At 45.1% G+C, this 24,506-nt stretch overlaps 2 protein-coding genes across 4 annotated transcripts in view; one reads left to right on the plus strand and one right to left on the minus strand.

Moving 5' to 3' along the window:
- The window catches only part of NIPSNAP2 (nipsnap homolog 2), a 14,926-nt gene extending 4,795 nt beyond the window's left edge, over positions 1-10,131 (plus strand). For both annotated transcript variants that reach the window (XM_039720431.1, XM_039720429.1), the window contains 9 exons: positions 265-404; positions 526-571; positions 3,237-3,331; positions 5,207-5,277; positions 5,630-5,770; positions 6,173-6,204; positions 7,354-7,448; positions 8,228-8,311; positions 9,014-10,131. In XM_039720431.1, the coding sequence (XP_039576365.1) occupies positions 265-404; positions 526-571; positions 3,237-3,331; positions 5,207-5,277; positions 5,630-5,770; positions 6,173-6,204; positions 7,354-7,448; positions 8,228-8,311; positions 9,014-9,078 (769 nt within the window). In that variant the 3' untranslated portion in view covers positions 9,079-10,131. The remainder of the gene's footprint in view (positions 1-264; positions 405-525; positions 572-3,236; positions 3,332-5,206; positions 5,278-5,629; positions 5,771-6,172; positions 6,205-7,353; positions 7,449-8,227; positions 8,312-9,013) is intronic.
- A 3,802-nt stretch (positions 10,132-13,933) lies between these two features.
- Positions 13,934-22,531, minus strand: PSPH (phosphoserine phosphatase). 2 transcript variants are annotated; one of them, XM_039720923.1, is made up of 6 exons: positions 22,359-22,531; positions 18,071-18,229; positions 17,311-17,445; positions 15,696-15,841; positions 14,850-14,998; positions 13,934-14,120 (listed from the first exon to the last, which is right to left on the minus strand). In XM_039720923.1, the coding sequence occupies exons 2-6, from the start codon at positions 18,208-18,210 to the stop codon at positions 14,010-14,012; spliced, it is 681 nt and encodes a 226-aa protein (XP_039576857.1). In that variant the 5' UTR covers positions 18,211-18,229; positions 22,359-22,531; the 3' UTR covers positions 13,934-14,009. The 2 variants fall into 2 exon arrangements, with proteins under 2 accessions (XP_039576857.1, XP_039576856.1); XM_039720922.1 differs by lacking the exon at positions 22,359-22,531 and having other exon boundaries at positions 18,071-18,329.
- Between the last annotated feature and the right edge of the window lie 1,975 nt (positions 22,532-24,506).

A 24,506-nucleotide genomic window follows, 5' to 3' on the forward strand; every position in this document is an offset into this window, starting at 1 on the left:
TATCTAGTGAAATGATAAACCTCCGTGGGGATGAGGCCTGTCTGCCCTGCTGGCAGAGGCTGGCCGGGAGCTTTCGGCCGTGTGTGGGTGTCCCTTGTGCCACTGCAGTTCCTGGCTGTGCTGTGACAATTCCCGAGCAGTTCCCAGGGTGTCCTGCCCGGTGTCCCTTGTGCCACTGCAGTTCGTGGCCGTGCTGTGGTGATTCCCCAGCAGTTCCCAGGGTGTCCTGCCCGTCCCTGCTCAGGGCTGTCCTTGTTCCTGCAGGGGGCTGGGCTGCTCGGCCCGCAGCGCCCGCGAGGACAGCTGGCTCAAATCGCTCTTTGTGCGCAAGGTGGATCCCAGGAAAGACGCCCACTCCAACCTCCTGGCCAAAAGGGAGACCAGCAGCCTGTACAAACTGCAGTGTGAGTGGGGTCCCTCTGTCCCTGCCTGTCCCAACTGCAGTGTGAGTGGTGGCTCTGTGCTCACTGCACCACTGCTCCCTCTGTCCCTGCCTGCCTCACGGCCCTCTTGTTGTTGTTGCAGTTCACAATGTCAAACCTGAATGTCTAGAGGCCTACAACAAGCTCTGGTAAGTGTTTGAGTTCTCTTTTCACCTTTTAGCTGTGTTTATTTGGCAGATATTGTAGTTATATCTGAGTTATGTAGAGGGGAGGTAATAAAAATTCTGCTTTTTTGGGATTTGGTATTAAATAGATCCTATGAAATAGCAAAAAGTCCTGTACTCAGTTCACCCCACCTCCCTCTTGGCATTGCCATTTCCTGAGCTGCAGTTGAGGATGATTCCTGTCCTGAGAGCTTAGGTGACATTTGCTGGAGCAGCTCTCCCCCTTCCCTGAGTGGTCTTAAAGTTCTGATCCCTGCAGGGAGAGGTGGAATGTTGGCATTCCCACTGCAGCTGCCAGGCTGATGGGTTTTACCTGCACTCTGGAAGGAAAGAGAGATCCCTGCTAAATAAAACTACACCAGTGTTAAACTCAGATGTTAAAAAGCCAAGGGTTGCTTTCCTCTCAGCTCCTTTAGATCCCTCTGTACCAGTCCTGTTGCTGAGCTGCTCCCAAGGAGTTACACAAACCCCTGGATGGGATCTCTGCATTGGGGTGATTCCCTCCAGGGAGAGCAGTACTGGGACAGCTTTCCCCAAAAGTTACAGCTTTAGAACCCGCAGGAATTACTCACATTTGAAATTGGCTGCTTTTGCAGAAATATTGTCCTTTCCTTTCCCCTCTGGAGCCCTGAAAGAACTGTGTGTTTAAATTTGGGGCTGGAGTGAGCTTGGCACCCAGCAGTGCTTTTCTCACTGACAATAAAAACATTCTCAGCATGATGACACCTTTCTGCAACCAGCTTTGGAGTGTGAGCACAGCAGCTGGGCTGCAGGGAGGGGAGGGAGTCCCAGCTCCCAGTTCATGTCCTCAGCTCCTCCTGGGTGCCTGCACAGCTCATCTGTCACCTCTGTGTGGGGCTGCATAGCCCAGAACTGTTCTCCCTGCTGTAGAAGCATAAAAAGCCACTAGAATAACACTCAGTCAAGGTATTTTTAGCTTTTTTTTGTTTAAGAAATAGATACACAGTAAAGGACAATTAGCATTCAGCCAGCTTGCTGTTTAAAAGCTGAATATAAACATGTCCAATTATGCAAGACAGGGAATCACTTCTCTGCAGTATTTCATGAGCTGCCTGAATGTTGAGTGAGAGCAGAGATTTCTGTTTTCATGGAAAGAGACAAACAGCAAAGAAAGAAACTGCTGACAGCAGTCAGATGAAATATCTGTGGTTAGATTGATTCTTTCCAAAGCACATTGAAGTGTTTCAGGCAAGAAGACAACTTGAATAAAGTAATAAACAAAATTAAGCCTCTCTGAACTTCCCTCCTGCCTCTCCCTAAAGAAAGAAAAAGAGCAGGTTAATTCTGTGTCAAATCAAAATGAGGATTAGTCATCAGGCATTAATAAATAATGTAATGAAGATAATTGCAAGAATATATCATTAATCACTTTGGTTAAGGAGCCCTTCTGAAGAATTAGGGACAGGTTTTTTTAAAAGGTGCTCTGTGGGCATTTTTTCTCTTAATTTTCAACAATATATGGCAGAATTATGCAATAACTTCCCATTCCTCTTCAAAGCTGCCTTTCCAGGATCTCATTCTACTTTGCAAAAATGAACTGGTGGTGAAACATCCTTGGAAATATCCTAGGAGTGTCATTTTATCATATTATTTACCCTGGCTAGTGAGAAAATGTCGAGGTACAAATTGGTAATGAGATTTGCTCAAGGTTGTCTGGAAAGTCAGTGGCAGAATCCAGAGGAAAACTCATCTCTAATGACTCCCAGCCCAGCCCAGCCTACTTTTTATTCCTTGATACTGTGCAGAGACTCTGCCTGTGAGCCAAACTGAGGAAGAAGGGTAATTATTCAGGGAAAAATAGAAAAGGCAGAGTTCAAGCAGACTAATTGACTTGTTCATCAAGGCACAGTGCAGGGAAAGCAGTCTTGACTGAGTCAGCAATCAACAAAACTTAATTTCCTCATGCTAATATGGGCCTCTTCTAAAGTTTGAAAGAGTGTTAGAAATCCTGGGAAGAGTCAGACAGGAGTTGTGTGTTGGAGGTATTTTGAAGGCAGTCCCACTGTTCATTAGTGGTGAGTTGCCTCAAAGTAAGAGCAGTTTCTGAAATCAAAAAGCAATGCTGTGAGCTACAGCCATTACTTCATTTATCAAATTATTTTTATTCATTCAGCTCAGCAGTTGTAACTGGTTTAGAAGAGTGTGTTTTCATATTTCTGAGTTCTCCCCCCTTGAGGGGAGCTTTCCTCAAGCAAAGAAAAGTTTTTCCTCAAGCAAAGAAAAGCTTCTCCTCAAACAAATCACCCATGTATGCTGAGTTTTCAGTGAGATATCCTGATATTTGTTTTCCTGATGTGTTGGATAACCTTTTAGATAGACATAATTATTTAGATACATCTAATTTATTGCATCCAAAGATGCAGTAAATGTTATATATTATAGAAATGTTATAGATCTTTGTTACAGATTGCTAAAAAAATGGTAACACTCACCTCTCTGTGGGGTGTATCCACCTTTCCCCTGCATAGCAGAATTTGCTATTTCAGCTTTCTCCTCTGCAAAATAAACCTTGTGAATGTTCCTAGCATGCTGCTGTGTTATACATTGATCAACTGTGGCCTCCCTGAAGGCAATGCAACCCAGTGTCTGTGTGTTCCTTGTTTTCAAGTCAAGAGGTGCTGCCAAAGATTCATGAAGAAAAACACTACCCTTGTGCTCTGGTGGGGACTTGGAACACGTGGTACGGAGAGCAGGATCAGGCTGGTAGGAGATAGAAGTACAACCAATGTAAACCCATGTGCTTGGCAGGTTTTCTTCTTTTTAAATCATCTCTGTTGGCACCGTGTGTGCAGTGAGGGGGTGTGTGCATCACTCCTCAGCTGTCTTTAATGTGCACTGCTTGCTTTTTGTGCTGGGTTGGACAGCAGAGCCTTCATTCCTTCAGTTTTGTCTCGTTGTTGATGTATTTTTATGTTTTCCAGGTGGTGATGGTTGTAAAATTGACAGAATTTGGGGATATGTTTGTAAAATACACTCCTGTGGGAACTGAATATTTATGGGTGACTCTTGCAAAGGCAGAGTTTGTCCCTCCTTGGGCACTATAAAAGCTTTGCTCAGCCTTTCAGCTGTAATTGCTGTATGATAATGAATTGCAAATCATTCCAACTTATCTGCATTGTAAACTTCACATTAAACTTTAATGGGGGAAAGTAAAAATCTTTCTGTTCATGTTCATACAAGGATACTGCCTAACTATGAAAACAAACTGGAGCTAGACATGACTGAAGAACTGCTACAGAGGTAACTCCAAAGAGCCCAGTGTAGAGAGAAAACCTGAAAAATACCCTGGGAATTGGAAGGAATGGGAAGCCACAGATCCAAATCCACAGAGGTTCTGTGAGAGCTGTGCCAGGCTCAGTGCTGGGCCTTCCTAATTAAAAAATCAACTGCACACATCAGTTCTCCCTGCACTGCCAGCATATTGCAATATTGACACTGAACAAATGCAGAGAATTAACAGCAGATGAACCAAACAATGTCTGAGAGCAACCCTGGAAGTTGAAGGGGAATTGGGGAATGAGGACAATTGAAATGGGAATTCCTCAGGCAGGTCCCAGTGGCTGCTTTTGGAACAGATGAACACAGGCTGGATCTGTCACTGCATCCCCAGCCTGCCTTGCAAATGTTCTTGCAGCACTGGAATAAAGCAGATTGTGGGGTTTGACTTGTTATTATATTATTTACACTGGCTAGTGAGAAAATGTCAACATAATGAGAAAATGAACGATGATAATGAATTATTATTGTTCAGTGCTGGGTTTAATATCAGGTGGATCCATCAGATCTGCCCTGGGGGTGAGGCAGCAGGAGCAGGAGGAGAAATCTGCTCTCCCATCAGCCTCCTTTGCTCTCTTGGAAAAGCCACAGAGCTGCTTAAGAGGGCAGAAAATTGTTTTTATTTTTCTGTGAGGTGAAATTATTGCCTTGCTATACTGAATGCTTGTAAATACAGCTTTCTGTGATTTATTAAAGGGGTTTATTCTGATTTATTAAAGAGGGAATGCTTTGAAAAAAAATAGATACAAACATAGATACTGGAATTGTTTCTACAGGGGAAATCCCAGCAAATATTCAGTTTTCTTCTGCTTTTACTCATGTTGAGCTCAGAAATAACATTTGCATCGTTTTTCATGTCCTACAGAAAGTGTCTTGCTTGTGTGCTGGAGTAATTTACTGAACTGAAAATCTGCCCCTCTGCTGCTCTTAGATGAAATTGGTACAAAGCACGTTTTTGGAACTAAGTCATCCTCTTCAGCTGAATCTTAATTTCAATAACAGTCATGAAAAGTCATCACATCTTACTAGCATGGCAACAAAAAGTCCTTTCAGAAATTTCCCTCAGAGTAAATTGCAAAATTTTCCAACAGAACCCCTCAAAAAGCAGATGATTCCATTATCCCTAAAATAATCCAATGTGCAGTGCTTTTATTAATGAAAATCTATTTTCAAACCTGCTGCCTGGTTTCTATTTTTGTGTAATTTTGTAGTGTGAAGAGCATTTTATAGTGTGATTTTTCCATAAGATTTAGCACTGGTCTGGGACATCCCTGAAAAAACCTGAAATTTTCTCTGTTTCAGTTCATTTGTGGAGATATGAGGGAGGTTACCCAGCTCTCAATGAGGTCATGAGCAAACTTCGTCAAAATAAGGTAAAAAAAAACTGACTTTTTTACTCAGAAGAGAGCAAAGAACAGGCAGAGCAAATTTTAAAAAGCAGATTTAGATACCAGTGTCTCATCCCTTCCTGTACAAGCCCAGAAACCTCTTTGAGGTTTTCTTTTCTTTGAGGAAGGATTTATTGTCACATCCAGCTTCCATTCCTGAATACTTCACCTGTAAATCCTTGGAATTCTCAGATTCACCAGAGAGAATTCAGCTTCCTTTCAGGCTGTCACTGTCCCACAACCCTGACAGCATTAAAAAAACCCCAATCCAAGGCACACGTGGTGTGCTGCTGTTTGTTGTGGCAGAATTGGACCCTTTTCCCTGTTGTGTTTTTAGGAATTCACGGAGTTCCGTAAGGAGAGGGGTAACATGCTCCTGTCCCGTAAGAACCAGCTCCTGCTGGAGTTCAGCTTCTGGAACGAGCCTGTTCCCAGAGATGGCCCTAACATTTATGAACTGAGATCCTACCAGCTCAGGGTAAGTCCACATTTTATTTCTTCCTGATTTTTTAAAGCTCTGTGCTGTCCTAAAAGCTTTGGAAGGTTTTTATGGCAAATTTCTCTTATCAGAGAAATCTGCTTTTTATCCAAGCTGGTTTTTGTGAGTCAGGGCTGCTCTCAGAGTGTGGGGTCTGAGGTGGAGGCAGGCTCCAACACGATCCTGATGTCTGCAGGGCTGAAACCCTGTGGTTGCTTTGAGGGATGCTTCAGAGATGAGTAAGAGGTGGTAAACAGAGCAATTAAAGATTATTTTAATATTCTTATCACTCACAGGAAGGGACTGTGTTAACACAGGGTGGTTTCCATACAGAAAGGGTGTGAAAATTGTATAATATTTTGTTTTAAACTGCAACTTTAACAGTGTGTTCTGTTTCTGCAGCCTGGAACAATGATTGAATGGGGCAATTACTGGTAAGTGTTAATTAATTAAGGTAAGTGTTGCCTTCAGCCCTGGGGTGCTGCTGGTTGGGAGGTGCAGGTGTGGAAAAAGCAGGACAGGAGGTGCCAAAGCCACCAAACCCCAGTCAAGGGGCTGCTGCATTTGCACCCCTGGTCAGACAATCCTGTGACCCTCTGAGGGAAAAAAAGGAATTTTGTGCACAAACAGCCCTCTGTGCTTTGGCTTTGCTTCCCAAAACCCTTTTAGTTTGCTGCAAAAACCCTGGATTTTCAGCAGAAAGCTGCTTGGGAAGGGTGGCACTTCTGGGAGCCTTGGTTCATCTTTCCCAAACCACTTTCAGCTGAGATCTTGGCTCTTTGGGCTTTCAAAGTCAAGTTGCTTCTTGAAAAGCTGCTGAGCAGCATATTTGTGTTTTAATATATGGCTTAGAAGCACTTGAGACAGTTTTCTATTGATTATATGCTTGTGGTTTTGTCTTACTTTTAACCTGGGTAAGCTTATTTCAATTTACACTCACTGTCCTTGCAGTTCTAGTGCTTGATAGTTAAACTATTTGAAGTATTTTCAATTATTTGGACAAAGGGGAGGACTGAGATTTTCAGACTTGTCGTTGATATCATTTTTTCAATTACACTCATTTGAACAAATTGAATTTATAAATTTTTTTTTACAAAATAGGCACATCTCTACTGGTAGAAAATCTGTTTTATAAGATACAACAAGAGAAATATTTATCTTAATTTATGCAAAATCTGCATGAATAAAAAATTGTATTCCACTACCACAAAATCTGTGGAAAGCTGACATGACTAAAACTTAAAGATTTAGTTATAAAACCTGCCATAAAAGGCCACTTCACACTGTTCCAGCAATTACCTTTATCCTGAATTTGGTTGAAAAATGATTAATACAAAATGTACTGAAAATGTAGCCTCCAACTTTAATGCATCCTAACAAGACTCAGAGCTAAATCTTAATTACTTAGTGCTGAAAACGAGCAGGGTGCAGCTTTTTTCTCACTTTTAATTGCTGAAGTGCACAACAAATGCAGTTCAACATTCCAGCTTCCCTTCCAGCCTGGTTTTTTTCCCATTTCCAGTGTTTTTTCCCTGATTTCCTGGCCAGCTGTGCAGGCTCTGATGTGTCTTTGCTCCCTGCAGGGCTCGTGCCATTCGGTTCCGGCAGGACAGCAATGAAGCAGTTGGGGGATTTTTCTCCCAGATTGGACAGCTCTACATGGTCCATCACCTTTGGGGTAAATTCCTCCTCTGCTTTCTCCTCCCACTCAGCCAACCCAGTCACTTAGCCCAGGAGGAGATATTTTTACAAAAGGCAAAGGAAATGTCTCAAAAGTTGGGATTTAATTTTTTTTTTCTTTCCCCCATTTTTTATTTTCTTAATTTGCTGATTTTTTTAAAAAAATTTTTTGTGTAGGCAAATTTATTCTTCACCAAACAAAAAATTAATATTTCCTGTTTTGTTCTGTTTTTCCCACAGTTTCTGCTGTCCCTTTCTCATTAGGAGCTCAGTGTTTGCTCTCAGTCCCACAGCCATGACCCTGCTGTCCCAACCCATGCTGAAATCAATTTTTTACAGTTTCATTTCAAGCCTCACATTCACCACACATGCAGAAAGGAAAGTCAGGCATTTATTTCCATTCCTGCATGGAGGTGTTTTGGCTCTCTCTGTGCATTCATATTCATAAACACCTTAGGATTGTTTGCATTTGAAAAACAATAATTTGTTAGAAATTACTCCGTTTTTTCTTCATATCCCAACAATCCAGAATTTTAGGTTTCAGCAATTTGGCAGCTCTCATGCAGAGCTGTGCCCCTGCATTATCTTACCTGTGCCCAGGCATTTTCTCTCTTCCCCAGCTCCTTCTCTTTGTGCTGCTCTGGGAGCTTTTCCTTCTGGCAGAGAAATCCTGATTTTTTTTCCTTCCTGCTCTTCCCTAATTCCTCCTTGGAATTCTTTTAAGGGATCTCTTCCTGTGCAGAAGGCAAAGGAGTCACTTTGTGCTTGTTTTCCCAGCTTACAAAGACCTGCAAACCAGGGAAGATATAAGGAATGCAGCGTGGCATAAACCTGGCTGGGATGAGCTGGTTTATTACACAGGTAACCCATTAACTCCTCTGGAATGCTGGGGGCAGACTTTGGGCTGTGCCGCCCTCTCTGCTCCTCAGCACATCCCACTGGGAGAAAAAGCTTTGGATCTCAGGGGGAAATGTGGCTCTGGGTCAGTTTTTGGTCTGTGAAGGAGCAGAGGGTGTTGCACTGAGCTGTAAAGTGAATTTTGCAGCTGGTTGTACATGGAAAAGTTGCCCAAGTGCTAAAAAATCGCTGCATTAATACTGAATTTTTATTGCAGCATTTCTGTGGAAGAACAGATTTATTGAAATGCTTGTCCAAAGATTTAAGGAGCCAGGAGTGAAATCTACCTTTATGTTAAATGATTACTTCTGATATTTAATGAAATACAGGAGCCTTGTTAAATGCATTGCTGGGAAAAGGGAATTTAGACTTTGGAACAAAAAGCCAGGAGATCTTTGAGATCAAAGAAAGCTGTCACAACAAAACTCCCAGAAGTGTGCCAAGCATGTCAGATATGGGTTCCACAGGGCACATTTCAAAGGAAGTACACCACAAAAATGTAGGATCGCTTCCATTTTGGTAAAAAATAATGGAAATATTTGTCTTCAGACAAGCAGAGAGATGATATTAAAATCATTTTTTCCCACAGCCACCGTGCTGGAGGGATGATTGCTGAATGTGCTGAGCTCTGCCAGTGAAATTCAAACCTCTCTCCATTTTTTTCAGTGCCCCTTATTCAGGAGATGGAGTCCAGAATCATGATACCCTTGAAGATTTCTCCACTTCAGTAAAGTCACTGATTTTCTTGTGCCTACATAGATGAAGTGACAAGTATTTGTCTTAATTTATGGTATACACTGTATATCATAGTCTGAAATATAAAAGTACTGTATTGAGCTTATAAAAGAGACCTCTTTTCTTCAGAACCCACGACCTTCTGCTCTTAGGGGGAAAAACAAAACAAACAACAAGACTGTGATTAAAAGGTTGGTGAATTGAAAACAAGTGCAGATGTGTGGGCCAGGTCCCCAGGGAATGTGTGACCTGCAGGATTTGAAATCTCCTGCTCCACAGGCACTGCCCAGAGCTCAGGAGCAGCACTGCTGTGAGCATTTAATGACTGCAGCTCTCCAAAACAAACGTGGGAGTGAAATGAGGAGCTCTGGAGAAATGAGAATTTCATTTCAGATTGTGAAACGAGCAGCTCTGGGGTTGCTGTGAAATCACCCCTGGCTGGTGGAGCAGGCCTGAAATCAGCAAATCTCCATTTCCAAGCAGGCAGTCATTAATTTGGGATGATCCTGTGTGGCAGGGGATGGATTTTGGACAGCAAGGGGCATTGCAGGGTCTCTGAGCACACATTTGTGTGGAACCTCCCCCTGGAATGAATCCCAGGCAGGGTGAGCCACGCTTCCCCCACAGACACTGCCTGAACACCCTGCAGGGAATCAATCCACCCCAAAGCATCTCCCTCCCCAAACAGCTCCAAAATCTGGGAAAAGGGGTTGAATTTAATAAGCAGTGCTGGCTCAGCCTCAGAGGGGGGCTGCAGTCCCCGGGGCTGGGTTGGTGTGTGAAGCTGGGCTTGGCATTTCTGTGTACCATGGTGTCCAGTTCTGTTTTGGTTTCACTTTTAGGCTAGAATGTATCCACACTTTTTGGTGTCTGCAACGATGTGAACATCCTGTAAGTGACAATAATATTCTCTCTCTCTCTCTCAAGTGGCTCCAAGAATCAGTGTAACATACTGAATGTACAAATCAGTTCTGAATGTCCAGTTTGTACATTTCAAGACGTTTTCAGGAAGAACATATCAGTCAATAAAAACCTTTTAATTTTCACTTTTTTGCTGGAATCTCCTATGTATTGCACCACTTGTGTTTTGTCTCCTCTTGCAGTGTTTAGTATGGAAAATTTAGAATATTTCAGCTTAATTAAGCAATATCACAGCATTTCTCATTTTCTGCTTTCCTTCTCCAAAGTGAATTTACAGCCCCTCCATCACATCCCATTCTGCTGAGTATTCCAGAGGATCTGAGTGCTGTGGTGATAAATACAAAACACTTTTCCTTTTGATTTTTCTCCACAAACTATGCTTCATTTTTCAAGTGTGACTTCTGCTTTCATGAAATGCACTGCACTCGTGCCTCCCCTTGAATTTTCACCTTGAACAAAGTCAATATTTGATCTGGTTCTTGTCTGGTTTTATATTTTCCTCCTGTTGCCAAGTGGTGATGGGATTTTACTGAGTCACATTCTGTGCTGTATCAGCTTGAAGTTGCTCAGTGGGCCAAGGAAATAATTTGAGCTGATCCCCCTTGTAAGTCAGCCCTGAGCACTGATTCCACCTGAATTTTGGGGCTGCTCTTCAGCTGCAGAAGGAAAAAGGGGATGCCAATATCACCTTCCACTCCTTTTTATCTCCCCCAGATTTCTTTTCCCTGGAGAATTGTGCTTGTAACTCCCACCCAGCAATCTCAGCCAGAGACAAACAGCAAAAAAACATGTTTGGAGCTACAGGATTTTTTGTGTTCTCATGCACTCCATGTTTTTTACCTTCACCAGGAATTAAATTCTGCCTGGCACAGCTCTTGTTGTCCAAAGACCACAAAGTTTTGCCTGGATAAGGAATCAGAGGAGAAACTGTGTGTCCTGTGGGGTGACATCACAGAGTGCAGGTCCCTCACCACGCCCAGGATCTGAATTCCCCCTGGAATTCTGAATTCCCCCTGCCCTGATGTGTCATGGATGAGCCTCCCCTCATTCTGAGCTTCCTGCTCTGGCTGCCCCCAGGGACAGATAAAACAGATCAAACTCCTCATTTTACCTGCAGCTACAGCAGTTCCTGTTGTTTTCCTTACAGAAAACAGTGTAAGCTCCAGTGGAAATGGGTAATGCCAATCTTTCCTTGGCTTCCCTTTGCCTGAGCTTGGTTTTCCCTGGTGCTGTGAACTCTGTTGGGATTTTCCCTCTTGATTCCATGGCTGAGTTCAAGTTTTCCTTAGGTGAGCAATCCCTGAGCATTTCTTACAGAGCAATCCCTGAGCATTCCTTACAGCACAACTGCTGCAGTTCAGGACTGAAGTCACTTCCCAAAGGTTGAAAACTGGGAGACAGTGCTTGGAAAGGCCTCTGGCAACTCTCAGCTCTTATTCCACTGCAAGGACACAATTAAAACTCAGGTTTCATTGTCCTGGAGAAGGCTGCAAACTGTCCCTCCTTCAAATATATAATTTAAAGCAGTTCTGCCTCATTGAATAATCACATTAAAAGCCTTTTTTTTAAAGTCTGGTGGTCAAAAGGCCCAGCTGGAGCCCAGGTGTGACCTGTGCTGCTCCCCAGACTTTGCCCCTCTGTGCTGGGATGTGTCCAGGCAAATCTGTGCCACTGAAACTTTCCTCACCCTGCTCTGTTCCCTGCTGGGAATTTTCCACTATTTCACAGACAAAACAGCTGATCCTGCCCCTGAGCTCAGCAGTGCTCCTGCTGCCTCCTGGCCTGGAGGTCAGCCTCCACGTTTGCCCAGTGCAAGGGGAGGGGGGCATTTTTTTTTCTTTTTTTTTTTTCCCCCCAAGGCAGTGTGACCTAAAGAGCTGTTGTGAAATCCCTGGCACAGCCCCACGTTTCCATGGTGCCCCGAGTGGCAGCAGCTCCTGCAGTGAATGTTAAAATCCCTGCCAGGCTCCTGCCTGGGGGAGCTGCAGAGCCCTGAGCCCGTCCCAGTGCCTGCAGATTTGTTTCATTCATGGCCTTTTAATTCCATAAAAAACAGCAAAGAAACTCCTGCACTTCCTGACTGTGGGATTACACAGGGAAAAGTGGGAGCAGGAACTCTGCAGCCTTGCCTGAGCAGAAGCAGGATTGTCCAGGATTGCCCAGGGTTGCCCAGGATTGCCCAGGATTGCCCAGGAGCTGCCCTGGGAGCTGGCTGGGCCTTCCCCCAGGAGGGATTTCCACCTTTCACACTCCCAGGAGTTGTGGGGAGCGCTGCCAGCCGTTGTCTGCTTGGCTTTTGTGGGCTCTGCTGAGGCCTCTGCAGATCCTCTGGGGCTGCTTTGTGTCTGCCTTGCTCCAAAAACCATCCCAAGTTTGCTGCTGGGTTTGTTTTCTTTTAACCCTTCTACTTCTCTGCTGTTTAAATGCTGTTGTAACTTTAAGCCAAAATAATTTTTCAGCATCACTGAGAGCTGCAGCTCTGGGCTGTGGTGACTCCTCTGTCCCCAATTTCCTCCTCCCAGAATGAACAGAACCAGAGTTTGCTTTTATTGTGGGTGATGCTTTAACAACTGGACAGCAGCTGTCCTGTGGCACCTTGCTTTAATCATCATAAATTAAGGAAATTCAGTGCTAACTGTGAAAAGCAGTGATTATTGTGAGGCAATGTGAAATTTTGGAGGGTAGGGACATCACTTGTTTCTGTTCCACCCAGAAATACCTGGTGGGGTGAAAGAATTGCCACACTTCAGTTTCTGGAAAAAATACTGGGGCTCTTTTTAAGCACTTAGAAGATAAAAACCTCAGCAGATATTAAATGTTTTTTACACTGAATCATGTCATATTTACCCATCTTTCTCCTGTGTGTTGTGGGGATTGAAGGAAGGGGCAGGTGTGATGTATTTTAACATTGGAAAAGCTTTTCCCATCCTCACAGGTGAGGCTCTTACAAGTCAGGGAAATGAAAGTCCCACAATGTGAAAAACACTCAGGAGAGCTGTCAGCATTTCCCAGGTGTGTTCTCCTGGATCAGACATCCTTAAAAACCAGGATCCACCAGCTGGAGCTCAGAGGAGCTCTTAGAACAGGTCAGGCAGAGTTTAGGGGTGGTTAATGCACACTGCAGGCAGAGGAAGGGACTGAAGTTTCCCAGAATTTCCTTTAAAGGTTGATGGATTCACTCCCATCCTGTTACAGCTGATGGGGGTGGGTTGGAAATTAATAAAAATCCCACAACCACTGGGACCACTTCCCAAAATCAGCAGCTTGGGGTTTGGAATATTTTAATGAAGGATGGGAACCACTCTGTCCCTCACCTGAAAATGTTTCTTGGCCAGGGATGAACCCTGGATCTCAGATTTCCATGCAGCTCCTGTCCCAGACAGGCTGAGTGACTGATGTTGAGTAACAGATGACACCACAGGTTCTCTGTGGCCATAATTTTAATGAAATCAGAGACATTTAGGGATGTTTTCCACCTGTTCACTGCTTACCTGCTGCTGAGATTCTGTGCAGTGAAAGGTACTTGCCAAACTGCAGCCTGAACTTTATTTTTTTAAATTATTATCATCATCATCATCATCATCACCATCATCATCATCATCATCATCATCATTATCGATCAGGCAAAGTTCTTGTTTGTGGCCTTGTTCTTTTTTTGTCACCCAAAATCAGTAGAGGCATTACTGATGAAACAATAGATGTGCAATATTGACCCAGAGATAATCCCTTAAGGTATTTTTAACTTTTTATTTTCTATGTTTGGTCTTCCCTTGGAAGTAAATAATTTATTTCTTCCACCATAGGAAAGTTTTATTAAAAATTTTACCCATTTTCATTCCAACCTGTTTGAGTAGCATGGTGCCATTTGCCACATGAACCAGAGTGGAAAGTCCCCAAGCCCCAGAATCATTAAAAACTCCAGCCCACGAGTTTGCAAACAAATAAATGTTTAATGGCATTGTATAATGGATTTACAGGTGTTAAATAGATTATTTTACAGGAGGATTTATCGCTCTTCCAGCTCCTTTAGCAGTTCATCAAAGTGGCTGATGTACCACTTTGCTTTCTCCTTTACTTGCTTTCTGACTACATTGCCTCCAAATCCAATGAAACAATCCTGGAAAAACACAAGGAATGGGCACATGGATTATTGCATGGAAGGAGTGGAGCTCTCAGTAATTAAATTTGCTTTTAAGATTGGATTTTTAAATCCCTGCCCTGTTTTCCTTTGCATGTTCATTTTCCAGATTTATTAACAATTCATTCTGCAGCATTTTGGTTATTGGGATTTGTCTCAGTGCCTTGTAGCTTCCAGATAGTTCAGATGTGAGATTTTACTGAGAATCTGATGTAAATGTGATGCAATTCCATTCAAGAGCAGGTAAACATTGGCTCATGCATGAGCATCCCACAATTACCCCTCTCCTGTTTATCTTACCTGTGTTTGCCTCATCTCAGAGATACCAAAAGCAAACTTTAACCCTGTCCTCAATCATTAACCAGAGCAATCATCATTTCTCCATCTCACAAAACCCCCTGCAGTGAAAGTGCAGGGCTTTAAAATTTCCACTGCAGATTTTTTTTCTTTTTTTTTTTTCTTTTTTTTTTTTTTTTTGCCTTGAGGTGGGAAACATTAAACAAATTCTGAGCAGTTTTGGGGTATTGGGGGACTTCTGTGTGGGGAAAGGAGCTGAAGGGGAGATGGAATTAAAATCTCTCCCTGGGACATGAGCATTTATAAAAGTTATCTTTCTGATAATTTTTTTTATTAAAGAACCCAAACCTCACTCTTCTTTTTGCCCCAAGGATTTGCTCAGAAGGAATTCAGGATTTCTGTAATACTCACTCCAGGGGGACAGGCTTCCATGTCTGTAGCTCCATCTCCAATCATAACCACTTTCTTGAAATGGAACTGTTCTTTCAGATGAGTGATGACCTTTCCCTTCCCCCCTGATTCAGCTGTTGGTTGTGTTTCATCAAATCCTGCATATTCTCCTAGAAAACAATGGAAAGACAAGTTGGAAATACAGATATTTTCTGGTAAATGAAGGAAGATCTCTCTGCCTGTGGTCTTGACTTCAGTGCATGCAGTCCTGTAAAACTCACAGCACAGCATCCCAAATCAGTAATTCCAAAGTAATTTTAAGAATGGGATTTCACCCAAGCCTTTCAAAGGAAAATAGAGACATTTTCAGAGAAAACCAGAAACCTGTGTGGGCAGTGCTACCAATCCATTCCCAGCCACTCTGGTGTGACCATCCCAAGAGCAGCACCCAGGATGAGGCAGAGACAGAGAATGAAACCCTGAGTGAGGAACAACCTCAGCACCTACAGCTCTGCTGGGGCAGAGCTTCAGATCCAGAGAGCTCTGCTCCAAAGGTCCTGAACAGGAGGCTTGTGAGAGCAGCTCAGGTCATGGACTCTTTGACTTGAAGGAGAGGAGAAAATGAAACTCTGCTCTCAGCAGCTGAAGCGAGTTTTACCTTTGGCACAGCTTGCAATTAAAAAGTAACTGCTGCTCTATTTCTTACACTGACCATGCCCTGAGCTGGTTTCTGGTAAGGTTTTGTAATTTTCCTCCATGGAATCAGCTGGATTGGTAACAGGACAGGGCCTGCAGCCCGATACCTGAGAGCTGGAGCCAGAAAAGTGCCATTAACCAGCAGAGAGGGGAGCTGGAGGGGGCTCTCACCATTGAAGTAGAACTTGAGCCTGTTGGCAAAGACGTTTGCTGTGGGGATGTTCAGCTGCAGGGCCACGTGCTCCACAATGCTCTGGAAGCCCCCCGAGACCAGGAACACCTGAACCCCTCGTTGGTGCAGTCTGCTCACCAGCTCCCTGAGAAGAGACAGCACAAAGGTCAGAGAGATCCTTCCTGAGCCAGGTTTTGTGCTGCTCCAGCTTAGCCTGGGGTGTGCTGCTTCCAGCTCCATCCATCTCTGCTGCCCAAAGCTTTTCTCTCTCTGTTTGTGCCCACACCTGGCTGGCAAGAGCTGGACAAAGCATCATTTCATTCCTCAAAAACAAGCACTCCCAAAAACTGTCTTCTTTCCACTTTCACATTAGTTCCCTTGAACAAGTGAGAGCAGATCCAGTTCAAGTTTCATTTCTGAAGTGAAACAACGGCAAGAAAATGAATCTGGAATGCAGCAAAAATAGTGGATGAGACAAAACCACTGCTCCAAAATGCTAAGTGGGCTGAAAAGTGCAAAGTGCAGATGTTTTTAGCTCAGAGCTGGTTCACCAGATGCTGGAGATTGATGCCATCTTTAGAAGAGGGCACCACCTAGAGAAAAGGAATCAAAAAGAGAAGTCTGTGAGGCCAGTTCATGCCAGCAGGACTTGAAGGCAGTGCAGGGCTCTGGGGATTTGGCTCTGGAGGCAGAAGATCAGCCTGCAGCAGGGAAAGGGGTGGCAGGACCAGCAGAAACACTAAAGACTGAAAAGCAAAGCAGAGCCTTAAAGCAGGACACAGAAAAGGAGGAAGAAAGGGAAGGACTGAAAAGGAGGAAGAAAAGGAAGGAATGAAAAGGAGGAAGAAAGGGAAGGAATGAAAAGGAAAATCATGTGATCTCAAACAAGGAAACAATGTTCTCTTTGTAGTTACCTCTAGCTGTCTTCTACAGAAAAGTAGAAGGATCATCAAAAACTCTTTTTATATGCTAAAAATATTCCAAACTTGAAGCTATGGTCAGATTTTGTAGTAAAGAAATTCTTTTGAATTGATAGAAACAGTTTGAATAGGGAAAAAATCCCCAGAGCTTTTCAGTTTAAACAGTTCATGTTCATTCCAAACCTCAGGATGAATGAATACACATATTTATGTGTTTTTGCTTTAATTTTAATGTTTTTAGGGACTTCAAAATGGGTAGCTCTGAGCAATGGATCCCCTAAACTGAGCCAGGGGTGTGACTGCACTGAGCAGAGTCAGAGAGAGGGAACAGAGTTGCAAAATAGAGCAAATTTAGGGAGGTATTAAATCTCCTCCCAGACCCATCACCCCTGAAAAACAGTGGTTGAACAGATCCTTTTCCATTCCCATTTAATCCTCAAGCCAGGATTTGAGCTTGGCAGCCAAGGTGCCAGTTAATATCTAAGAATCTCTTCTTTTTCCATGGATGCTTAACCCCTAGCCATGGAGTCAGGCTCCCCATCCAAGCTCTGTACACACCCAGCATGGGGATGGAGAGAAAAGGCAGCACAAACCAGCTCTGTGGCCTTACAGCATCACTAAAGACACAGAATTTGGTTTATTTATTCCATCTGCTTCCTGAATACTTAAAAAAAAATAATTCAGTTCTTCTTACCTTATTCCTGGAGTTAGCTGAGGTGGGTTGTCAGATATTAATTTCTGCACTTGTTCATAGGAGGGCCGGATGAGACCTAACCGTGCTGTGAGAGCTGCCTTGAATGTCACAGTGCCACCCATGGCTCTGCGGGTCCTGAGGGACAGCCAAAAAGTCAAATCAGGGACATTCCACCCGCTGGGGCTTCTCCCAACAACAGAGCATTAGCCAGGAATGACAAGGAACCAGGTAAGAGAGGTTATGCTGAGCCCCAGTGATTGGAGATCTCCATGGATGGGAGAAGCAGTGGAGCAAAGGAAAATGGCTCCATTCCCTCTCTGTGCCATACTGGGACTTATTCCTGAGCTGAGCCTAACAGAGCTTTGGCTAAAAGCTCCAGCTTGTGCTGCTCCCCAGCCTCAGCCTCAGCAATGGGTTGGGAGTGCTGTCCCCTCTCCTCCACCTCATGGTAAGGTTTCCTCATTCATACCAGGGTTTGGTAGTGCTTAGCCAAGTGTAATGGTGAGGGCTGCTCTTAGTCTACCAAAATTACCAACAGAGATTTAATTCCAGGGTGGTTTTGTTGGGCAGCCTCACAATTCCCAAACCAAGCCACTTCACCCCACATTAATTCCTCTTATTAATTCCACTCCCAACCCCTTTACAAACTGTAACGATCTCCAACAGAACGAAATGCCTGTAAAGGACACATCCACACCCAGAGCTCAACCAGCCACGGCTCGTTCTGCCTGGCCCCGTGTGAGCTCCCAGCCCCACTCACATCTCTGCCACGGCGTCCCCGACCCCGCAGAACTTGGCCAGCTCGTCGATGCCCTCCTCCCTGATGACCGTGCTGTCCACGTCGAAGCACACGGCGTCGGCGCTGCGGAAGATCTCCTTCAGCTCCATCAGGGAGGCCATCCTCTTGGGAGCCTTCTTACTGTGAGGGGACAAGATGAAGTCTTTGTCTGAGTGGGAGTAGTGCAGTGTTTCCTGAGCCATTGGTGCTGCTGCTCTGGCGCGGGCGAGAAGGGCCGAGCGCAGGCGGCTCAGGGCTTTTATCCCAGAGGTGATGGTGGTGGAGGTCTGGCTCAGCTGCTGATTTGTCCCTGGCTGTTGCTGCCTACTGATGGTCACCTCGTGCTCCAGGTGGGCCGTGGAGCCCTGGGCTGCTGCTGATTTGTTGCCTGCTGCCTCAGCCCATTCGTGGGTTCAAGGTTGTAATCCTTGGCATTGCCTGAGGCACCTGGCTGCCAAGAGCTGCGTGGGATTGCAGGGCTCTGCTTCATCTCAGGGGGGTCTTGGTTTCTCTCCAAGGTTGGAGTGTCACAGCAGTTGCTGCAGGACACCCAGGCCCTAAGGATTGTTGCAAACTAGCCTAAACCTCTCAATGAGTGGTTGTCCCTAAATCAGGAAGGTTTAGATCCTGTCCTACATCCTCATTAATAAAAGATTGGACCATTAGCATTGGGGATTAGCCTTTTATAAACCCATCAAACACTTGGCTTTTGAGAACTTCACTCAACTCATCAAGACATCACATTTTCCGTAACAGTCCCTGACAAAAGGTTTTTTCTACCCTTTTAGATTTTTCCACTTCAACATGTTCAGCACTTCTGCAGATCAGAAGCTTAAGGAGTTAAGTATCTTCTTAGTCATCCCTACTCTGCTTGTGCTTCATCCTTTCACAGAGGAATTAATTCAGTGTGGATTTTACTGTTTACTAATCTATAATTCAGGTACAAACAACACCTGCCTATTTATCTCACTTCTCAGATTTTTGTAGAAGTTTTTGTTTCTTCCAATCTCTCAGACATCTCTCAGGACATGTCTTGTATGATTGATCTGGGTCGATGTTCTTTTCCTGGGATAGGGGAAAGACACCATCAAACAGCACATTGTTAAGAATTATGGATGTCTTTATAACCTTTCATCTTTTGTTTTCCTCTCTAATGGTCAAAGCAGGAGCAGAACCTTTGGGTTTATTCCCAAGAGTGATGAATATTGGGATACAAAAGGCTTTATGAAAAATTCCCATCATCACTACAAATGTAAAGAACACCTCTCTTATGTGCTCTTGTGCATGGAATAAAAGAGAATGCTCCAATCTGTTGTTGGGAGGTGGAAATCTGTCTAAAGGACCCACCCAGCCTGAGTGGTGAAACCTGCTGTGAACAGCCAGGAGCTGTGTCTGCACGAGAGATCCTGCCTGACAGGCAGGAGATGTCAATAGGGGACAAACAAGTGACATGAGAGGCACAGGCAGCCCTCAGACAGGGCTTTGGTGGGGTTTATTCTCTGCCTTTGAGGTGGCACTAGAGGAGGTACCCCAGAAAAGGGCTTTTACAGAGCCCCCCTGAATGCAGTTTGGCTCAACCCTGCCCTTGGTGCATGGACACACCACAAAACCCCAGCCTAGCCCCAGGATCATGGCTAAAGCATTATTTGCTGCAGGCCATGTGGGGTTTCATTTTTCCTACAAAGACTGCACTGGACATGCAAGAGAATCAGTTATCAGCCATCAGCACAGCACATAAAAGCAAAGTGGCCACAGCCATGAGAACTTCCCTGTGCCAGCAGCCAGCTCTGAGGTAAGGCTCGGTGGCCAGGGGCCAGCTCTGAGCTCAGGCTTGGCACTGGCTGGGCAGGTGCCACGTGCATGGCACGTTTGCTGCAGCCTTGACTGGCCTGGGCTGCAGAGCTGTGCCTGTGTGTGCAGTGGAAGCTCCCAGAGCTGCAGGCAGCAGGGCCGTGCCTCGGGGCAGCTGCGACATCGGCGTCACCGTGTCCCAGCCCTGCTGCTGCAAAGCCACCATTGCCACACCTGGGGCTGCACTGCAGGCCTGGCACAGCGTGAGGCACCTGTGGGGACACTGCTCTGTGACGTGACTGCTGGAGTTTGGGTCTGGGTGCACGGCTTTCATCTGCCCCAGCAGAATGCTATCTCTCCAAAGTGATGAAATGTTCACGTCTCTTTCTCTCTGATGTCCACATTTCCCAAGCTCCTTTCCCTGCTGGATGGGCTGGCAGTGATGGCATGAAAGCTGGGCTGGACTTGGCACTTTGATGGACAAATAAAGAAGAATTATTGTGAAGTCACTATTGGAATTAACCCTGTCCTCTCCTTATTCCTCTTGGAAAATAGTTTCAAGCTGTGGTTTATGTTGTCTAAAAATGACAAATTGGAAGGGAAGAATTGCAAAAATCATCAGTAGCACATCAGAGCAAAAAGAATTGAAGTTGTGTAAAACCCTTCCATGGACAAATCTCAGCTGCAGTCAGGGAAAAGCAATTTTGTATTCCAGAGTGATCCAGGCCTGTATAAGTGGCAGAGGTTAATTAATCCAAAATACAGAGCATCTGATTGCTTGAAAGGGTAAATGTTTTAATGAGATGGGAAGAAACAAGAAATTCCCACAAAATAATGGGTTCTGTTTCCATATGAAAAACACTGATAGGGAATCTTTGATCTTCCTACCACTGAATTTCATGTAGGTAATAAATTTTTTCCCTGAAAAGCATCCAAGCAGCAAACATTTCAACAGGTCTGACATAAAATACCATGGGGAAAATCTGGAAAGAAGAATATGGGGAAGAGAAGAACAATGGGCAAAGAAGTGGCTAAAGAAGCCAAAAGAGTGTGAAAGAGAGGGGTAGGGTGAAACTTGAGATGAAGGTGGAGAAAAAATAAAATGAGAGAAAAGGGGAATTTCCATGAGCTCTCCTTGGCTCCAGACTATGAAGTGTTTCATTAGGCTGTTAAAAAAAAAAAAACAAACACATTTTCACAAGAAATAATTCTCTTTCGTAATAGACAGGGTGGAGTCACAAACAGGGGAATGATGTAAGAGCACATGGGAAAGGAAAACAACTGAAATCCTCTCTGTTTGCTGTCCCTTCAAAGAAGGGCGCTTGCCTCACAGGGAAAAGCTGCCCCATCCTCTGTATCCACATGTAATTAAAACGGGAGCAGTAAGTAAGTGGTGCTCAGAACTGCAGGTGTTCTGACGAGATCTCAAACCCCTCATTGTGACTAGACCTCCCTTGTTGTCATATTTCAGCTTTCAGAAGTGCTGCCACGCTGCTGCTTTGCATGATGATCCCATTTATTGCTGTTAAAAATGAAGATTAAGTGAATCTTAATGAAATATTACCCAGCACTCAGGAATACCCTTGTTTGCAAACAATTTCTGATTCACTTCCCCATTTAACATTGTATTGAACAGTAACAGAGGTTCAACCACATTAAGCTGTTTCTCTTGCCTTGAAGGGAAACTGCTGCTCAGAGCAAAGGATTTGGAGAAAACAGTTCTTAAAAGTTTTTTCAGGACCTTTTCCTCCTACAGCTTCTAAGAACATTCCCAGGAGTGTTTCCATGGTATGAGTTTAAACAAACCACTTAATCCTCATTGTTTCCAGTCCTGTGTCTGTAAAATGGGAATAAATACATGGCACAGCTTTTCTGTGCTGAGCTTTCATCCTCAGAATTAGCAACGTCTTGAAAGCTTCAGAGGAAAGCTGATACATTTAAGCAGATTAGTTACATTTAAGCAAATTGTGTTTGTGTTTTATATAAGTTTTAGAAGTTCGACCCATCCACACATAACTTTCTGTGGTTTGCAGGGTGAGAATAGGAAGATTCAGTCCTTAATGTCCTGGGATTTCTTAATTTTTTTAGGCTTTCGTTAAACCTCCTGGGTTTTCTGTTTCCTTTGAGGTTTTTCTTTAGCCTCCTGCTCAGTTTGTAAAGGCAGCGGCACAAAGCTGTGTGCAAGCCCAGAGATGAGCTGCCCGCGGCTCCGCACGATTATCTGCACAGCAGTGCCTCACAGCGAACTCCTTTAAGCACCTCTCGAAAAGCAGGTGAAAAAGGGCAGAAAGAACCCGCTGCATGTTGACATCCACCTCCCACCCCTCCAACCCCCTCCGGCCCGTGCTGCCAAAACGCGCCCGATTGCATCATTCATTCACGCCGCTCTCACAAACCAGCCACCACGGCGGGCAGCACAACATCCCCGCTGGAAAAACCCCCCCGGTGTTCTTCCAGCCGAGCTCCAACCCGTCCTGACCTGCGAGGGAAGCGCGGTGCCGGGGACTGACGGCGGTGCTGCTGCCGGGCCGGGAAGCGGCGGGGAGGGATCAGCTGCGCCCTCAGGGACACGGAGCCCGCGCACGGGCCGCGCTGGCCGGCGGCCGCATTCCGCCGCTCGGGCCCTGCCAAAGCGCTGAGTCAGCCAGCGCCGCGCTTCGCCCGGGCTGCTCGCACACATGGGAGCAGAGCAGGGCAGGCTGCTCGCTGCCAGCCCGGGCGGCAGAGGTGTGACCGCCGCGGGCCAGGGGAGGAGCCGCGAGCGGGGCCCGGCTCGGCCCGGCCGGGCAGCGCCGGGACACCGGGCAGCTCCCATCTCGGCTCCCGTCTGAGTCTGTCCTGGCTGAATCAGCGGATTTTGGGAGAGAAGGGAGGATTTGTGAGCTGGGATCAGGGATTCATCAGGTTGGAAGCGACCTTAAAGATCATCGAGTCCCCAACACCGCAGCTAACCCAGTGCCGCATCCAGGCTTTGTCAAACACACCCAGGGATGGGGGCTCCACCACCTCCCCGGGCAGGCTATTCCAGAACTTTATCACTCTTTCTGTAATAAACTTATTCCTGACATCCAGCCCAGATTTTCCCTGGCACAGCTTAAGGCTGTGTCCTGTGGTTCTGTCGGTGCTGCCTGGAGGAAGAGCCCAGCCCCACCTGAGCACAGGCACCTTTCAGGAATTTCAGATTGCAGGATCTCCTCTTGGCTTCAGCTGTTAGTGCATCCCTGAGCGAAGCTACACACACAGATCCCATCCAAAGCTGGCAAAGGGAAAAGGCATGAGAAAAGGCTCTGTTTTTTCCCCAAAAGCTGTGGAAAAATTGCCAAAGCTGCCCGTGCTTGTGCTTTGGCATCCCAGGGAAGAGCTTCCCTCGCTCACTGCCGTGGGTTGGAAAATGGGACAGTGCCAGCCCAGGAGTTCCTTGGTTCAAGGTCAAGAAAAGCTGATTTAGCTGATTTAGCTGCTTTTGCCCACTTGTGCCAGCAGTCCTGTGACTGCTGCCCGTGTGTTCTGCACCGCTGGATGCTCCAGTCACACTCCGTGCATGACCTCTCCTGCCATCCTGGCAGTGCCACCCCTCAAAACTCCATTTATTAATGAAATCCCATCACCTTTCTGCCCCTCCTCCCTTTATGTTTTTTCAGAATTTCTCAGTACATGACGGGATCATCTCTCAGGAACTTCTGGAGTCAGGAAAAGATGGGAGCAAGCCCCTGAGCTGCCAAACTGGTGCCAGGGATCAGCAGCCCCGTGCTGTTTGTCAGCTTTATCGTGGCAGGACAGGATGTTGTTTAAAGCAGATTTAGAAATCATTTCTGTGAATAAGGTTAAAGGAAAACCCATCTTGATAAAGATGAAAGAAAATGGCTTTTACTGAGAATCTCAGAGGGGTTTTTGCCAAGATAAGCAGTGTCTGGCTTGACTAAGAGAATTGCTGCTGAATATTTCATGAAGGATATTGCCTTTATTTGGCTTAGTTTAATGGACATGTTAGCTTTAATTTAGTTAAATATTTTGATTCTAACCTGGTGTAATCCGTTGAATTCATAGGGCAATTTAAGTCTGGTAAGCATTTGCCCTTCATTTTTATTACACACAGAAAACAAATAGAACAATTCTACAGCTAAGACTGAAAAAAAAAAGGAAAAAAAGCTTGTCTTGATGCCTGAAAAATGCTGCAAAATGGGACTTTAATGTGAAGATGCTCATGAGAAATGTTACTATAACACAAAATAACTACCCTGAGGAATGTGAGCCAGCAAAGAAACACAGAGAGCTCTGCCTGGGAGCTGCAGGAGGATGCTCAGGAGTGAAAATACAAACTTGATCCGAACACAGCACCCAACTCTTGTACCACAGAACCTCTCCATTTGTACAAAAACAGCAGAAACCACCTGCATGGAGGATTAGGACATCTTTGAAAACAGCTTTTCCCTTTTTCTCCCCTCTTCTCCTAAAAACCCCATCTCATAATTAATTTTTCCCTTTACTTTCCAGCAGAAATAATTCCTCCCACAAACCTGAACCTGGCCCACATCGCTGCCAGCCCCACGGGTGTTTTAGGATGGGGAATTCCTGCCTTTCCATAGGCATCAGCAAGGAAAACATAAAATAGAACAAGCCTGCTGGG

This window comes from Passer montanus, unplaced genomic scaffold, assembly GCF_014805655.1.
Source record: "Passer montanus isolate IOZ18808 unplaced genomic scaffold, ASM1480565v1 scaffold44, whole genome shotgun sequence".
NCBI classification, from domain to species: domain Eukaryota; kingdom Metazoa; phylum Chordata; class Aves; order Passeriformes; family Passeridae; genus Passer; species Passer montanus.

Excerpts from the sequence above, each read along its gene's own strand:
- PSPH (XM_039720922.1), bottom strand. The coding sequence starts at position 18,291 with ATGGCTCAGGAAACACTGCACTACTCCCACTCAGACAAAGACTTCATC. Across the intron at positions 14,999-15,695 it reads GCTCAAGTTCTACTTCAATG|GAGAATATGCAGGATTTGAT; the intron begins GTGAGAGCCCCC and ends ATTGTTTTCTAG. Across the intron at positions 14,121-14,849 it reads TGGAAGCCTGTCCCCCTGGA|GATTGTTTCATTGGATTTGG; the intron begins GTGAGTATTACA and ends GTGTTTTTCCAG.